The sequence below is a fragment of the Phaseolus vulgaris genome, chromosome 8 (assembly GCF_051622355.1).
Source record: "Phaseolus vulgaris cultivar YP4 chromosome 8, ASM5162235v1, whole genome shotgun sequence".
Lineage (NCBI taxonomy): Eukaryota > Viridiplantae > Streptophyta > Magnoliopsida > Fabales > Fabaceae > Phaseolus > Phaseolus vulgaris.
Window position 1 is genome coordinate 1,549,266 of NC_143505.1, and position 18,993 is coordinate 1,568,258.

At 33.1% G+C, this 18,993-nt stretch overlaps 2 protein-coding genes across 6 annotated transcripts; both read right to left on the bottom strand.

Annotated features, from left to right (window-relative positions):
• Positions 1-2,238: 2,238 nt before the first annotated feature.
• LOC137823351 (zinc ion binding/nucleic acid binding/hydrolase) lies at positions 2,239-10,402 on the bottom strand. 5 transcript variants are annotated; one of them, XM_068628450.2, is made up of 15 exons: positions 10,165-10,402; positions 9,978-10,086; positions 9,465-9,898; positions 9,282-9,386; positions 8,921-9,179; positions 8,779-8,841; positions 8,386-8,460; positions 8,147-8,268; positions 7,103-7,173; positions 6,934-7,021; positions 6,699-6,839; positions 6,408-6,628; positions 3,739-4,012; positions 3,381-3,614; positions 2,239-2,837 (listed from the first exon to the last, which is right to left on the bottom strand). In XM_068628450.2, exons 1-15 carry the CDS (start codon positions 10,294-10,296, stop codon positions 2,403-2,405), a joined length of 2,763 nt encoding a protein of 920 aa, XP_068484551.1. In that variant the 5' UTR covers positions 10,297-10,402; the 3' UTR covers positions 2,239-2,402. The 5 variants fall into 5 exon arrangements, with proteins under 5 accessions (XP_068484551.1, XP_090149997.1, XP_090149996.1 ...); XM_090293871.1 differs by having other exon boundaries at positions 8,369-8,460; positions 10,165-10,313; XM_090293870.1 differs by having other exon boundaries at positions 8,364-8,460; positions 10,165-10,313.
• A 1,439-nt stretch (positions 10,403-11,841) lies between these two features.
• LOC137823352 (uncharacterized) lies at positions 11,842-18,474 on the bottom strand. Its single transcript, XM_068628451.2, has 14 exons — positions 18,150-18,474; positions 17,805-17,878; positions 17,130-17,210; positions 16,621-16,696; positions 16,352-16,416; positions 15,126-15,227; positions 14,345-14,434; positions 14,200-14,274; positions 14,084-14,116; positions 13,906-13,986; positions 13,701-13,763; positions 13,344-13,406; positions 12,742-12,807; positions 11,842-12,327 (listed from the first exon to the last, which is right to left on the bottom strand). Exons 1-14 carry the CDS (start codon positions 18,190-18,192, stop codon positions 12,196-12,198), a joined length of 1,044 nt encoding a protein of 347 aa, XP_068484552.1. The 5' UTR covers positions 18,193-18,474; the 3' UTR covers positions 11,842-12,195.
• Between the last annotated feature and the right edge of the window lie 519 nt (positions 18,475-18,993).

Sequence of the window (18,993 nt, forward strand, 5' to 3'; positions counted from 1 at the left end):
TTTTTTAATTATATAAAACTGTGATAAATTTTCAGAAATTTAATAAATATTTTTAAATTAAACATTTCACCAATACAAGTTTTATAAACATCAGTTCATTTAAGAAGTATGTCCGAAATTCATAATAAATAATGTAATTATTATTTTTATTTTTTAAGAAACGATTCTAAAGAAACGCTATAAATATTGTAAAAAAAGGTATAACCAAAAAGGAAATGCAGTTGTTATTAACTAACGCGTTAGGAAACCATTTAATACAATATTAAAATCGAGTTATATGCGTTTTAACACACTCTTATTATAAGTCAAAAAAAAAAATATTTTACTGATTAAAAAAAATTAATAAATATATTATAGGTTTAATTGTAACCTTTTAGATGTGATCAAATATTTTCTTTTATTCAATTAATGACTTAATTTTGAATTATTTCTAATTTTATTTTTGCTCTTTTTTTTATTGGTGTCTTGATTCGTTGTGTTGTCTTGTTTCCTTATGATAAAACGTGTCTTGATAAATTTTAGTTTGCAAATAAGTAGATTTCTTTGGTAGTGTTTTTTAGGTGCATTCATTGATTTTGAATTAGTAGATTTTAGTAAAGTTATTGATTTTTTTTAGTGGAGTAGTTGGTATAGATACGAGTTTGATGACTTCTTAATTGATTTATATTTATTTATAATTTATTTTGCTGATAAATAAAAAAAGTTGATGATGAATGGGTTAATATAGAAGTAAAAAGGTAAGAGTATGATAATTAGCAAGGCATTGGGTAGTATTGATTGCATTGCGAATTGCGATGGGAATGTGGATATGAATATTGATTGTGTTGTGTGTGTTTTAGTGTGTGGACAAGAAAAAAGAAAGAAAGAGATGATGACAACCTCGTGCTCTTGGGACACTTCAAATCTTCATCTTTTCTCTTTTTTTTTATATTATTTTATCCATTATCTTCCACCCCACTACCTAATATCTTATCTCTACCATTTCTATTATTACATAATACTATTCTTGTTGTTATTTTTTTCAATTTTTCAGATTGTATAAAAAAATTGGACGAAAAAAGACATTCTCATTCAAAAAGTGAAGGCATGCCACAAACCACAATCAAAAGCTTCTTCCTATTTTATTCATGGAACCTACTTACATCGACAAAACCAAACAGAAAGAACAAGCTTTTTGGTGACATCTTTAATCTTATTAGTTACACAGAGTGCCTTGTAAAGAAACAAATGGCTTTATTTTTTATTCTCATTATAAGAAACGTGAATCAACTTTGAGACTATATTAATTGTTTATTTATTTGTATATCTTTAGCTTATTGTGAAATATATCAATGAAATGTTCACTCATTAGTATGTAAATGGATGCATTTATGTAACAACAAAATTTAGATTCATTCATTATTCCATCAAAAGTGCAAGTGAGACTATTTGAAAAGCAATTTGTAATGTCGTTAAATATTACAACTCCTTATTTAACCGAGAATTTTAAAATAAAATTTAAATTAATGATGTTATTAATTAGCTTATTTATTTCTTATATAAAAGATGAATGTATTCACTTCATTCATCTGAGATAGGCCCATCATATGAAGACTGCTTCTTTCTTTCTGCACCTACACATGTTCTTGTGTCACCCCATGAAAATAACATTTTATTCTTATTGTACTCATAGATTTATAAAATTCAAAAGTAATTTAAAAATAATAATATATATATATATATATTCTGGATTACATAATTCGAAAACTAATATTGAAATCATAAATAACTTACAAATTTTACAATCTGAAATATATTTTTAAAAAAATGGTATTTCGGATTATATAATCCAAAAGTATGAACTTGAAGAATTACTTCTGAATTATGTAATCCAAACACACATTTGAAAAAAGGCTTTTGGATTACATAATCCAGGAACTAATTATATTAGAAAAGACTTTTAAATTATGCAATCCAATAACTAATCATGCATATAAAAAAAGACTTTTGGATTACATAATCCAAAAACTAATTACGAATTTGGAAAAACACTTCCGAATTATATAATTCAAAATATTGCAAAAGGATATTTTTGGAATACAAAAATTTATGAAGGTGAGGGAAGAACATAATATCTAAATACATGTCTTATTTTGTTTTATAATCCATAATTGTAGCAATGAAATCAAATCCTCCCCAAAATAAAAAATGATTGTGATTACAAATATATGGAGGTGTGTAGGAAGAAGCAGTCTCAAATGAGCCAACAGCCTTGCTTAATAGAGATGAGTAGAGTAGTTCATATTTTGTATAGAGTCGTTCATATGCTTGTAAAATGAATAATGAAGTTCATCAAATGTGGCAGAGAAATAAAGTTTAAGGTGTGTAGTAATAATAAGCAACTTGCAATGAGTTGTGTAGATCTACAAAGGTTTCACTTTACAAACCTCAACCGCAAATCCACAATCCATAAGCAGCAATAGCCATGCTCTCTGCTGCTCCGAGAGTCTGTCACTGGGGCCTTTAACTTCAACAAGCTTGGCTTCACCACTGTATTCTCCATGGAAACGCCATAGCAGCAAATCAGGCATCCCACTGGACCAGCTACGATAATCTTGAGCCAGAAGTTGGCAGAGAGATGCCAAACAAGTGCCCCCAACACAAGTAACAACAGAGCGAAGCTCATCTAAAGAATGGGAGTCCCAATTAACTCCTCTACATGCTGTTCCAATATGTGTTTCCCATGACTTGATGAGAAACTCCTCAGCCATGCCATCACGAATCTGCTGCAGATGGGATTCTATGACACTCTTTCTTGAAGTATAAAAACCATCAGTACCAAAATCTAAAGGAGCATTCTGTAAATTCAAAGACCAAAAAGTAAAATTACAATGAATGAATGTGTCTGTTCATAACAAACACTAAATACGAGTCTTCTGACAATATTTTTTAACCCTGATTGAGAAAAAGGCACAAAGTAAAAAGAATCAACATAAAGAGCAGCTGGTAAAAAATGATGGCATTGGGTCAAAGAAAGCGCAACGAGGTCAAAAGTGGTAATTCTAGCATAGCACTTAAACGAATATCAGGCTTCCCTAAAGCATCAGCTTCTGAGAAGTGACTTGAAAGACAACTTCATACTATGAACTCGAGCATTGGTTCCAAAAGGCTCAGCTACATACACTGGTAAGGTAGAGGAACAATGACAAGGGGACTAGAGACAGGTAAAAAAGGAAAAGTGGAACTTGAAAATGATCTTTGTCAACAATCTATATATATGCATGAAACTGAGAAAATTTTATTCCACACCATCCCCAAGACATCATACAGGAAATATAGTAATGCAGCACAAAGTTGAAAGCTGAGAAAGATGGGAGGGTTAATTACTGAATAAAATGTACCTGAAATCTAGTATAAAAGACATTTGGTACGTCAGCATATATGACCTCCCACATAAGTAGCCCAAAAATGGTTAACCATATCCCACTCTCTGCGTGAACACCTTGCCATCCACCTCCATCCCCAGCATAGTAATGCAAAACAAGCTCTTCCACTCCACATTGCTTCCCCTCTTCATTGTAGTACCTACTTTTTCCTCCCAAATCAGAATTCAACGGTGTCCCTTGAACAAAAACCTGAATCATTACATCAGCCACAATGAGAATGCCATGTTAAAGAGAATCAGTAATGCCAATTTGACAAGAATATGACAAACAAGCAAATCGGAAGTGAGAATCAATGAACCAAAAAGCAATTTACCTGAGGGATCTTCCGCAGTGCAGACCTAGAAAAACTAGGAACTTTCCAGCGCCTTGGTGGTTTACCTAGACGAAGAACCCGCCTTTGCAGTGCCATTCTTGAACCAGCCCGTATCCATGGATCCAGCAACCCGTTTTCAGCTACTTGAAGACTCTCATCAATGAAACCCAGGTGCTCCAAATCAACTGATAACCTCAGTGTCCAATATCCTCTTCTTATGTCAGAAGGGAAAACATTTAGCAGCCATCTGAGCAAATTAATTGCGTCAGTGTACCTGAGAAACAAATGTCAGTTCTTCAATGTGTCCATGTAAGCAAATGTGTATGCTAAATCTATTTCTACATAAATGGAAATATGAGAACAAGCAATGCCGCTGCATCAGGGCATTTAATGAATGAAGAAATTTATTATTCCTTCTAGAAGCCAGACCATAATAAGCAATGGCATATCCCACATTAAAGAACCATCTCAAAATCATGCTTCTTAACACCCTTACAGCTAAGACTGTAAGGAGAAGTAACATTATTGGAGTTCATTCGGTTAGGAGCATGAGTTGAGGTTGAGGATGAAATGGCGCAGGGACATGAGTTGTGCAGAACTAGATTCAATAAATCAATGACAATAACTGGACAGGAGGCAGTAAAGCAATAAGGTGCGCCCAATGAGACCTTAAACTTGGCATGCACACAGTACTCAAAAGTTGATATAGCAATAAGGGGCGACGAGGATGATGTGACGTCTCAAATCATGTCAAATAAACGATAGCTAGAATCCCGGACGGTACTAGTGAGTTGTTATTACGCAAATATAACCGCGATTGACTTAGGTTCCTCAGGGGCCAATTCAACCAATCATCAAATCTCCCAAAGATCGATCAATCACCGAGTCTCCCAAGAGCCGCTCAATCAAAAGGTCTTGGCCGATCAATCATCGAGTCTCCCAGGGACTGATATTACCTAATTTACCCATCGTCCTTTTAGAATGGAGGCATAACGCATATGAAAAGATGGTCATAGCTTGGCATGTAAGTTGTCTAAAGGATAATCTCAAACATATCACATTACTCGACCTAGTCGCCAAAGACGGTACAACTTCATATAACCAATTTCAACATAAATTATAACAAAAGAGAGCATCAACGAATTAGCAATCACCACAACTTCTCCTACCTTGCCTAACATTTTCACATTTCAAAATTGTTTAAGGGCAGCAATCACTTGAATCAAAATCATTGTTGGAATCATAAAATAAAGAAGCATAAGATACTGGAGCCCAAAGGAAAGAACCAAGACTTGTAAGAAATATCACCATTCCACCACTTGTTCTAGGTTTACTTCACATATTTAGTAACAAGAAAGAGGGATCTGACATGACACATTCAAATTGTTTCCACTGCAACAGTGTGAGCTGGACTGCTGACTCTATTTCACCAATTCAAGTAGCTATATTGACACTTCTCATATAGCAGTCTTAGATCCACAAAAAGAGATTCACCACAAATAGAGATTCATAGATACAGCAAAAACCCATAAGATAGGACAATTCAAATTGTTTCCATTGTAACAGTGTGAGCTGCACTGCTGACTCTATTTCACCCATTCACATAGCTATTTCGACACTTCTCACATAGCAGTCTTAGATCCACAAAAAGAGATTCACCACAAATTGAGCTTCGAGGTACTTGTGGGTGTTAATGTCAAAGATTGTACTACTGTTCACAGCACGTGCAACTGGCAGCAAAATGGTTTCTTCTAGATGGGGCTTGCAGTACTTCTGGCTATTGAAAATTACCACATCACTACTCTACTATAGTGCTTACAGGTTACAGCAAATGAATTCTGTTGTGGCCACTAGCTCACACAACAAGATTCAATTAGGCCTTGAACATTTGGGTTTGAATCAGTTATGTTCTGTGTAATGCAAACCTTCCTCCTCTGATTTTGCATTCTACTGCAACTGTAGTTATAAGAGAAACTCAACCATCTTTTATGTTTACATTAAACACTTCATAGCAACTATGGTGCGAGGAATTGATCTTACTATTTGCATTTTACAGAAACTGTGTTGAGTAAATACAAAGAAAACTGGTTGGAACTTGGAGTAGAAGGGGGAAGTCTCTGGTGTTGAGTAAATTGTAGAACATACAATATATTTTGAATGTATGTAAGCCATATCATATGTTGATTTTTAAGGATTTCCCATATCCTCATATCTATTTGGATTTAACTATATGGGGTTCATAGTTGGACTATGATAATTCACAACTAAAGAGCCTTATAGTGCTAGATACAGTCATCCATGGAAGAATCTAAGAAATTATGAAATCAAAAACAGTTAAAAGTTAAAATACCATCATCCACTTTTTCATAGGTAGTAGACTATACTTGGGAAGTGAGTCCTTGTCAAGTAGTTGGAACAGTAGAGAAATAAGTGAGGATAATCTCCATTGATTTATTGTAACTCTGCAGCCCGACTGATGTATGTTTGCCGTTCCTAAACTGGATTCTAATAATACCAACCATACTATACAAGCTCCAAAACTTTTTTTTTTTTTGCGATGATTTTTAAAGACTTCACTATCATACATGTTTAGAACATGCCATATAGGTTTTGATGTATCCGTTTGACCAAGATTTAAGAGTTTGCTGATAAACCTCAAAATTCTATACCTGCGTTCCTGCTCAAGGAAGGAAATCCCCACTGTGACCACTTTGGAGTATACCCATGATGCTGTAAATAAGTGCCGAATTGAAGATACTGATTCAGAAGTTGAGTACCAGTCTGGAAAATCAGTAGATACACGGGATTCAGATATCTTTATGCACCTTAATACCACTTCAATTTTGTTTGCATCAAGAGCTTCATCCATAATTTGTGCCACTTCAATAGCCTGAAAACCTGATGTCACACATGGAAGAAGGAACGGAAGATCACTAACATCTCTGAACCTGGACATGTACCTCTTCATAAGAGAGCAGATTCATGCGATTTGAGAAAATTGGTTCTGATATTATGCAGTTGTAAGCTGGATACTTAATTTTTCCCATATCCACAAGTAGAAAGGACGACGGATCCTGTTCTCCATTCAAGAAGAAAAGTCTCTGCAAAAGGAATATCATTTACATCAGAACTAACTAAATATTATCCAATTTGACTAGATCCTTTAGTCAAAATTAGTAGAGATCAAAGAGGCACCTCTGTACGCCACATAAGAGATTCAGCTTTTGAAGAAATCCTAATACAAGAACCAGATCTTTCCAAAATCATAGTTGATAATTGTGACCTGCATGCAACAGGAAGCAAATATTAAATAAAACACTATTTGACTCGGCAAATTATAAAAGCACAACAAAAAGTTTAATACCAAGGTAGACCAGCATCTCTAGAAATAATGGATGAAATCATATGTTGCTTCTTCATCCCATGACCACCACCCTAAAACATTAATAGAATATACTAAATTTAATAGCTAGTTCATAAGAAAACTGACAAGGAGACAGAGCAAATAACACACATCAGATGCATTAACTGACCTGTAATTACTTTATTAACATCTATGTTTGTATAGAGAAACAAAAAATGTTCAATTGTTTGGCCCGTATCTGTCCACACAGCTCTTTTACTATGTAGTCATCAGAAGCCAATAATCAATTTAGGAACTTCTACTATGGATACAACCAAATTTAGAAGGATCCATCCAAAAGTTCCCCTCACTTATGACAGAGACACATTATGCTCAGGATGCGCTCCTATATAAGAAAAACAAACTAAGAAAAAAACTAAAGCAAAAAAAAAAAAGGTTTGGGATGTGTCAAGAAAATGTAAGAACTGAAATATTGACACATAACTTGCACAATTGACCAAACAAGTACAAACCATCCATTCGACAACATTTTGCAATACAAGATAAGTTATGCAGCTGATCAAATCAAATCATTGCAAATCCTATGGAACTCATTTTTCCTAAAACTTAAGGGCAACAATCTTTGTAATCAGTTAATTTAGAAAATAATAAAAAAAGGAAATAACCTAATGGGGAGGCACTGAACATCCACCAATTGCATTGCCCAACTTCAGAAACTTCTTTGGAAGCAAATAACGAACGGTAAACTCTGAACCTTAAAAAAACAATAAATTTGACCGTGGCAGATTTCACAACAGGCAAATTCATATTACTTCATGGGTATCAAAAGATACACTATTATTTAATAACAAAAGGAAATTGACACACAGGTAACTAGCACACAAACACCAACTGCCTACTATAAAAATTAACAAGAAAAAATCTAAGCAAAACATTATTTGCACAACTAGCTCAATCCATTCATAATGAAGTTTCATATGAAAAAAATATATGTACACACACATATATATATACATCGCCCTAACACTAGCAGTTAATTCTTACCTTTTTTAGTGAAATGCACCAAATTTCACGCAACTCAGAAACATTGAGGATATTCAAGATATCCTTCGCATCACTCCTACATAGTTGATTTGCACCTTTGATAGAATGTATGTATTCTTTCTCTGCAATATGTACATCAAAGATACAGGTTACAAAGGTCAAACAAGATTTAATAGCAAAAGATCAAATCATATTTGCATGGAAAGAAGAAATAAACCTTACAAATTATATTGAATTACCAGCTAGTTCCTTAACTGCCTTTTGAGTATCCATTATTTCAGGATATGATATGCTAGACATGCGAAACCAAGGTCCTTCATGAAAACCCAATATGAAAAATATATCAACTACAAATCAACAAAAACTACCAAAAAGATTAATAGGCAATTCAGTAAATTTCTTCAACCAATAGACATTTTTTCCTATAACACTTGGCATATAAAGATCTCTGCTTGGATAGAAACATAAGCAATTCTATCAAAGATGAGTAGGACTGTACCAACATGAATAATTAGGGAATCAACATTCAGGATGTAAGTAAATAATACTATATAAATTTTTGTGTCCCATGGAAGAAGACTGGAATTTAAAATAAGAATGAAACAAATTCAATATCAAAATTCAAAAATAACCTTTTCTAGTGTATAGCCGGATAAAAAGTCTTTGACTGTCATTCGAGAGTAAAGTGAATGAATCTGTTAAATCATATATAGATGAGACACTGTTTAAAATATTTGACTAAGAATTGAAAATAAAAGTCACAAGTAGTAATACCCATATAGGTTTTTTCATCTTCTGTTAAAAGGTGAATATTACTTCTTAACACTTCTTGTAGCATAACACAAAAATTCAGCTGATACTTTACAGATGAATGAGGATTCCTGCTTGCAAATTCAACAACATGTTGAACATTTTTCCATAAGCATACAAAGGTCTCATCAGCATACTTGCTTTCACCATCTGCTTTTCTATGGCACGTAAGCTGAATTGGAACGATATCAAGAGAATGCTTTGGAACAGAAGTAACATGCCCCTGGGACAAGTTCCAAAGAGAAAAAACAATGAGGCTGAGTATTAAGTGACAAAGGCACATTAATACATAAACAACTCATTAGTAGTCTAAACTTTTGAATACCTGAAATCCAAGACCATAGTTGTCAATAAGAGGAGATAGGTACTGAGCTAGCTCACGGGGAAGAAAACCTAACGACTTACAGCATGCAGAATCCCCAGAAACAACCTGAACCAAGAGCAACAATGAGCTCCTTGAAACTCCATACTGAACATGATACTATTTCAGATGAAAAAAGCAGCAAACCTTGATGGCATTGGGATCCTTAAAATTTTGAGGGTCCCTCAAAAGAGAGATGGCGGTTCCAGCGCATACTTCTTCTGGATTATCAGCATGCCTCCAACCAACAATGAAAGTTTCAAGGGTGGCGCCAAAAACATCTTCTGGTTTGGCATCATCAAGCACCCCACAGTCCATGGTAGAGGAAGATGAGGAAGTGGCGCCAATTGTAGAATTAACTCCAGTCTCGTGATTTTGAGGCAGTTCTTGTTCCTCGATTGTTTCATCTCCCTCACAATCGTTGGTTGAAAGAGGTAAGAAGGGGGCATTGTCACATTCCTGAGTGACACTCTGGAGTTTAGGTTTGGAATTGGATATGGAAAAGTTTAACTGAAGGAGGGTACGCTGGGAAAGCTTTCGTTTTGTTGCTGGTTTTGGTTGTGAAAGAGAGAGACATGCATCTGAGAGTGAAAATTGAGATGAAAGAGTTTAAGGAAACATTGATGCAAGCGAAACAATGTGAATAACGTGCATACATACCAAGATGAGAGTTTATGCGGTTGTAATCATCACCGGGAAGGTTCCGGGCGCAAACAGGGCATTGTACGTCGCCGTTTTGATCTGGTTGCTGAGGTGGTTGTTCCACGACCTGAAAATGAAAGCGAAGAGGATGTGTCACTGAAAACATCAGCAAAAGGAAGAAATTGGAAGAGATAAGAAGCAATACCGGGTTGGGATTGGGGCTTGAAATAGGGTTAGGGTTAGGGATGGGATCGGAGAGGATGGAACGGCGATTGGGGAGGAAGCGCCTCCGTTTGCCGATTAATCGAATCAAGCTTTCTCTGCCGCTGAGCACCATTCCTAATATCACATCACAACGCTGCACGAAGCGAAAGAGAGGGAAATAACGAAACCCTTAATTCTCCCGCCACTTTCACAATTTTTTTTTTATGATTCAGAAAAGTAAATAAATTAAATTGATTGAAACCACAAATATAGACGTATAATTTTTTAAAATGTATGATAATAAATATATATTTATATATTATATAATTATGAATTATATAAATTAAAAATAAAAATTTATATATACGTCTCATATATTAAATTCAAATCACCTAATTAGATATTCATAATTCATTCATAATATAATACAAAACTATAAGTTCGTAACATAACAACTCTTTTATCTCGCTAAATAACTTTATCATTTATAATATTTTATTTAACTATTGTTTCATGTAAAATAAATATATAGAATTATATTATGCAATGTTATTGTACGCAATTAATAATTAGTGAATCAGAAAAAAGTTTTCATAGTAATCAAGGACATACAGAATACTTCCCACAACATATATGTGTTGTTGCAAGTAGTCTCGGACAAAGTGAAAATCCAATTCGAAATGCTTGGTGCGTGAGTGCATTATAGGATTGACATTAAGAAAAAAAACATCAAAGTTGTCAGAAAATAGTTGAGAGTTGAGTAGGTGCAACTCATGTAAGATAGATTGTAGCCAAAGAACTTTAGTGAGAGCTAACTCATGTAAGATAGATTGTAGCCAAAGAATTTTAGTGAGAGCTACGCCAATGCTTCGATATTCTGATTCTGTGCTGCTATGTAATAATAAAATTACTTCATTTAATAATAAAATTACTTCATATCACAAATGCTTCTATGGTTAAATACAATAAATATATCTATATTATTTGTAACATAATAATATAAATTAACAGCGTATAAATCAAATAATTTATGTTATTAACAGTGAGTCCCACGTTAACAAAATCATCCATTATATATTTAATAGAGGACTCGGCTACAAGTTTGACAATAATTGGGAGTTCATTAGCATTCTATTTTAATATAACCATTATTATTTTTTAAAACTTTATTTATTTATTATAAAAAAATTCCACTTTTTATTAACACTAAATCTACGTTCAAATTTGTAAACCATTTAATAATCGCTTAAGAACTCGTTAACCTTATCTAAAATTAGTGAAAATTAATGCAGAAAATAGTTTTGAATAAAAATGCAATTGATTTTCATTATCTTTTATTTATCTAAAATATTTTCAAGTAACCAATAGACATTTTAAAACTCACATAGATACGACTTGTTTTCTCAATTATTACTGAATTTAAATCATAAAATATATAATTTAATCATTATATAAATGTACAAGTAATCAAATCTGATTTCTAATAATTTAAATTATTTTATTGTTAAAATATTACATAATATTAAAAATATTCAATCACAGTTATATGATCCAACATTGAGTGAATCTCTTAACCAATTCAATTCCCATCCAATTTGGTATGGGACACTTTCCAAAAGGATCATTATCAAAGTGCAGACCAGCTTATCATATAAGAGAAATATCACAACAAAATGCATTTACAATGGTTTCTTAAGGCGTTCATGGTATTATTAGGACTATAAGAAATTTTGTTAACAAGATTGTATAAAATTCACAGAATAATAGGGAGAACAAAAGAGTTCACGACAATTCTATAGTCACTCAGCTTTCCCAGTTCAATATTTGACAGATTCTTATTTTAATTTAATCCTATGAAACTCGAGAGAAACATCTCTGCAAAATTCAATGCCCAGTCGTTTAAATCTGGCATGGGCATACTATATTTGATGGTGCATACTTCTTTGAACAGTCACCAACTGGTGAGGGTTTTCAATAATCTATAGTTGTTTACTGCGAAACCAAAAAAGGAAAAAGAGAAAAGCTATTACTGTTAACTAGTCGAACGAGTTTGTTGGACTACTGAATCTGTCGCACTGCGAGTTCTGCTCAGAAATGGAGCATAGACACCAGATAACCTACTCAGCCCAAACAAGCCAGAACTAGATCCATTGGTTCTACTCTCCTGAAAAGACATGCCCGTACTAATAAGGTCAAAACTCAAAAATATGTATTTAAGAAAAATAGGGCAACACAGACAATAAAAACATGCAAATAAAAATTTAGATTACAACTAGAGATCATTTTAATTAAATGGAAAAGATTTTTTATTGCAAAAATCACATCAATAAAAATATAACTGGGTTTTCCAAGGAGAATGCATCATTTCACAAATACGAACACAAACTTGTCAACTGTTAGCCACACATCCCACAAATATGTAAAATTATAAATCACTACAAATTACCGTAAATGCAGATTTAATGAGATCGATCATTTTCGTAGTCAAACATAGCCTAGCGTCTCTAAACAACTAAGCATTCCCACCACACACCTCTAGTAAATTAATCTGAGTAAGCAAAACAGAAATATTGCAAACCTGGACAGATCGATCAGAATTTGATGGAGATGGTTGATCAGCTGATATTGTTGGTGGTGGTCCAGCCTGTTAATAAGAAAACAAAATGGTAGGAAAAACTATCAATTAGCACAAATAGTGAAGCAGCAATAAAAGCTTTCAATTAAAAGTAAAGCACAGTTACAAAGACTGCATAACTTATATGATGGATTTGGATAAGTTAAGGAGGGATGAGAAAAGTGACACAACCCAATGAGAGGAAGGAATGAGAAAATCTTAGTAAGGAGCAATGAATAAACAATTGCACCAATAACCACACCCTTAATTTGGACGTGTTTATCTGATTCTTTCCAAATACCAATCGCGTTATTAGATTCAGGGTTTGCTTGGCTGAGCAAGTGACAAAGGGGTAGATTGAAAATAAGTTGGAATGAAGAACAAAAAAAATTAAGTCAAGGCTCAAAGTGAAAATAAGTACATTTCGTTTTCCAGATTCTCATGTTTCTGTTAAAGGCAACTGTAACCTTCATCTCAACTCCCCTACTTTCCACCAACCGAACCATGCAGGTACTAAGACTATGCATACCCAGGAAGTACAATTTCTATATCTATATAGAAGTTACCTTTGCTGATGGTGTAACAGATGGTAGCTCAAGAGATAGCCAAGATGAACCCGACTGTGAACCCTGTATAACACAGATTAAGGAGTAAGCATAGGAACAATTGTCAAAGAAAGTAAAAAGGGAAAATCTCCGGGTGGGGGTGAGGTGACTACAATACAAAACCAAACTTGATGACTGCATTCATTCCTTGGCTGACAGCTTTATTTTTATAGGCCAATGAACAAAATATACTGCTAAACTAACAGCAAGACATCCTATAAATTTCCATTAAAATATACCAGCATGTCTAATTGATAAGAATAGTTCACCCAAAGGAATATTTTGCACTGATAAATGAAAGTAGGAAAAAATGCTTACCCTGGAAGAGGGTGAAACTGGTGGTAGCTCAATGGCTGGCCTAGAAGAACTGGATAATGATGGCTATATAATAAAAAAAAATAAGTGTTAGTAAATTCTATAGTCAAAGAAATAGAAAGATAATAGAACCCAAATCTTAAATTCAGACTGCAAAGCCCAGCAGACAGACAAAAAAAATCCATTGCAACAAAAGTTTAGTTCATACCTGAATAGACTCTGTGGTTCTGCTATTTTCCAAAGTTTTTGTAAATTGACACAGCATGGTTACTCCGTCAGTTGTGGCCACCTACACGGATTAAAGCTAGTAAACAGCAAATCACAGATATAAAGTATACTCATAACACAGAACATTAAATTATGCAGTAGTGACCTATTGACTATACCTGCTTCTCTTCTATTTCTTTAATTCTAGATTCCTGGGAAGAAAAGCAATGAGACTTGAGTTAAACAAGCAACAAAAGAATTAAAAGAAATAAGTATATTCTAGCAATGGAATTACCAGAACACGAACTGCAACATGAACAGACTTGAAATTTCCACTTATCGTATCTGCCTTCTGTTGAGTTACAGATATCTGTAATAGAAGATATCTATGGTTAAACAATGAAGAAGAAAAAGCAAGAGATCATAAAATCTTTACTTACCTCCTCCCTGGTACTTTCAGTAAGGGCAGCACATTCATCTAAACTTTCATCTAAACCGTTCATTCTTGAAGATAATTTCTTCTTTACATCCTGAAATCATTGCAGAAAACTAAATATTATTCATTCTCAGTCAGAAAAGTAATCTGCGAGAAGACAGGCTTTAGAAGCCTTATCTTATATAGAGCACACAAAGTTCCATTAAAAAATACTTGTTTGAAATATAGGAAACAAAGATCTTTTGATAATGGAATCATAATAATTTTAATGATGAAAAATATTGCACTTACAACTGCCACATTTACATGCATAACGACTCAAAAAATGCTTGAAAGAGAAATCAAGCTCAATGACTATTTGAAAGCAAACATAAAAGAGAGAATAAACTAGATTTACAAATTACAGTTCTGCCAGTTTACTACCAAATCCACTCATAAAAACATTATATTGTCATTGAAAAAGTCCAATAAAGGACAAATATAACATAATGAGCACTTCTAGTGTTCCAGAGGATTCACACATGAGCTCAATATTAAAAAATGAAAAAACTAATATCCTCATCAAGTTCATATTTATAAATTTTCAATTCCAAAAACATCTGAATAAATACTACATAGTTGTATCATTATTAAAACTATTTACCCATTTGCTACTTGACATCTTGCTTTATACTGTGTGGCTATTCTACCCAACAGACAGGTGTCATTCCATGTCATCTCTAAAAGAAAATGTCTGGTTTTGACACAATCTAAGAACAAACTAAAGAATAGAAAGGAGAAATTACATCAATTGTTCCATACAGCTTCCCCATCTGATCACCAATAGATGTGCAAGCATCAGACAAACTACGTTTTGTTGCAAACATCAAATCAGGAAGCTTCCATCCCTGCAGACTCACAAGAGTCATAAAATTCAGTTAAGTGTGGGAAAATCGAAATTTGGAGAAAGTAAGGTAATAACATAACATTATAGTAAGATTAATTCTTAAAAAAGATAGAGAAACTGAACAAGCATCCAACTGCTCAAGCATAAAATTTGGTTTTGACAAATTCATGCACAATGACAGACTTTGGCATAAGAGGGGACAAAGCCTTTAAGAATTTGGAGCAATAATACATATACATTGTAGTACTAATACTACCCAACAAATTATTTGCTCCCATAGTTTTTAGAGTTTTCTTTTACGGTATAAAATTTTGTTCCTGGATTTTTCACTCCCATATAAACCTGACAACTAATAATCATCTAACAGAAAGCAATGGATAATTTATTCTGCTCCAAATTATGTGAAATATATCAATGGCAAGATTATTTGAGATAAAATTAAACCAGCAAAGACATTCCTAAAGTAAAGAATTATAAATGCAATTTAGCTAAGTTAAAAATAATATATCAATGACAAGATTGTTGTACTTTTATTACTACCCAACAATTTTAATTATTTTCTCCCATTGTTTTTAGAGTTTTATTTTTTCGTATATAAATTTTGTTGCCGGATTTTTCACTCCCATGCAAACATGACAACTAATAATCATCTAACTGCAAGCAAAGGATAATTTATTCTGCTCCAAATTATGTGAAATATATCAATTACAATGAGTTGACATAAAATTAAACCTGCGAAGACATTCCAAAGTAAAGAATTATAAATGCAATTTGGCCAAGTTAAAAAGAATATATCAATGACATGACAAGATTGTTGTACTACTATTACTACCCAACAATTTCAATTATTTTCTCCCATAGTTTTTAGAGTTTTCTTTTTTGGTATATAAATTTTGTTGCTGGATTTTTCACTCCCATGCAAACCTGACAACTAATAATCATCTAACTGCAAGCAATGGATAATTTATTCTGCTCCAAATTATGTGAAATATGTCAATGACAAGATGAGTTGAGCTAAAACTAAACCACCAAAGACATTTCTAAGAAAAGAATGATAATTGCAATTTGGCTAAGTTAAAAAGAATATTTGCAACAACTAAAACAAACATGATAGCTTGCCATTACCTTCCACCGGATGTATCCATATCCCACCACAACAATAACAACCACTGTTACATATTTCCTTCCACCTGTGCATTTCTCAAACAGTCAGAAAATAAGCACAGGAGTCAAAAAAACAAGGAAACACTGGTTAGCTTGTGCAAAGAACGGAGATACCCCACAATTAAAAGCAGTGTTCACAGGTTAGAAAATTAACAAATCAGTATTATTAAATTGCTGAAGAAATAACAAAAGGCCCCCACAAAATGTAAAAGTAAGTAGTCAACCAGCACCTGTTCCACTTGCATTTACAATAGTGATTGATCTATCTCTAGAAAGAAGTTGTAGTTCCTGCCGAAGACTGTTTACCTGTAGATCAACAGTTTATTAGCATTTTCAATTACCCCATATTTCTATATTTTTATAGATCTACAAATACACCACTTGTCTTTGTAGCCAACTCAACAGGGAAATAAAAACCCAATTCAACTACTAAAAGTTACATCTCTTATCATGTAAACCGATAAATGTTGTCAAACTTTTATTATTCAATTCAGAGACAAGTACAATGTTAAGGTTAGCATTTACATTATGTACATATACTTCAAAATACAACTTAGTTGTTATGAATGAGACAAATACAATACAGGTAAAAGGCTATATGCATATGCTCAGAACTCAAGTCATGTATAAGATTCACTGAATGATGTTCTGCATGATGCATGAGACTAAACTAAACAAAAAAACTATTCCTAATTAAAATTAAATATAATCAATAACTAAAAGGCAACAACATGCAAACCTGAGCCATTAAAGCATCATTATGTGGCAGCTTTTTAACAGCTGGAGCAGGATCATTGTTTTTAAGTTGCTTCAAAACAACCTGGTCAAAAAGTATACAATCAGTAAAAAGCCTGCACATGTCAACAAGAATAAATGCTAGCTGCCATATACTCACTATATTGATGGAAATTGAAAACAATCACTAACAAAAAATAACAGCATCCAGAACATTACCGAAGCCAAATTGATAAAGCAGGGTTCTAATGAATAACCAAAGTTTGGGTAAAACTATTTATAGATCAAGGTTGTTTACTATTTAATACTAATACTATTTAATACTAATACTATTTAAGCGAGTTACAGCATTATGATATCATTTTAACACATTATTTTTAAAGTTTTATTAGAAGTTTGAAATACAATTCCCACACCATAAACCAATTATACTCTCCCTACCCATATCACAGTCCCGCAGCTACAGTATATACTAGCAGCTACCGTATATACTAGGTCTCCTCAAACTTCTGTTAATTTGCACAGCATCCCAAATTACCACTTTGGAAACCGAAACCGAAAAGAGTAGAATCGCGTGAAACAAAAGACAAGAAAAATAACAAAATCGGGGAAAAATGCAAAAACCGATCAACATCACTAGAAGCTTAAAAAAAGCTAAGTTGAGCTCTCAAAAACTAACCTTGAAAGCACCGGAGACGAGACCAGAAACGTCAGGCAGAGTGCCTTCTTTAGCAATTACTGAACCAACAATACCTAAAAGACAAACGAATTTCAGAAAACGTTTTTTTCTAATCCTAGCCTACAAAACACCATGCATACACCTACGAGAACGTCACCGTGAACTAATCTCTGAAATTTCAACACTCAATACAGAAATGCAACACAATAACCCTACCAACAGCCAAATTTTGTTCCATCGAAAAACAAAGGAACCTAAATTGCGATGGCATAAATTTCTGGATAAAGCAATTGAAATAAAAGGAAAAGAGGGAGATTAATTGGAGGAAGTGATGAGAGAGTGAACCTGCACCGAGGAGAATGGTGAGCTTGCCGAGTGAGAGAGCCATGGCAGAGCAGTGAGTCTGAGGAAGTAGCTAGCGCACTCTGTTGCGAAGCATTTGGAGCGAAACGGTGCGTTTAGGGTTGACGATGTGCGAGCGATTGTGCGTTTAGGGTTCTTTGTTGTTTGTGTTTGTTGGTGGTGTGAATAATCAGCGAGCGAGAGAAGAGAACGAAATCGAAGAAACCCTTTGGCTATTCACTGCTCCTACTTTTCCTCAGTGGACCCTTTTCCAAGTTGTGAGACATATAAAATAATGGTATATTAATAGTATATTCCCTTTCTAGTTAGGGTTAATACTTATAATCTATGCATTTTATTTGGGAACACATTCCCTTACCCTTCTATTTTTTTTTTTATTATTAATATGTATCTGTGTTTTTTATTATTGTTATATAAATTTTTTATTTTTACTTTTATTTTTGTATTTTTGTTTTTAACTGTATCTTTATTTATTATTATTATGTATTTATATTTTTTATTTCTATCATTACTATATTCATATTTTTTTTATTTATTATTATGATATATGTATTTGTATTTATTAAAATAAATTATAAATTTATAATCAAACATTCTAATTCATTATAAATGTATACTCAAACATTTCAATTCATATGTGTTTCTGTATATTTTAAATATTTATATATCTGTATTCTTTAAAATTAAATATAAATTCACATTGTAACATTCTAATTTATAGTAAATTTATGTGTTTTTGTGTTTTTTAAATATCAAATTATCTATCCACATTTTGTAGTTTTATAATTACGTGTATTTATATTTATTAAAATAAACTGTAAATTCA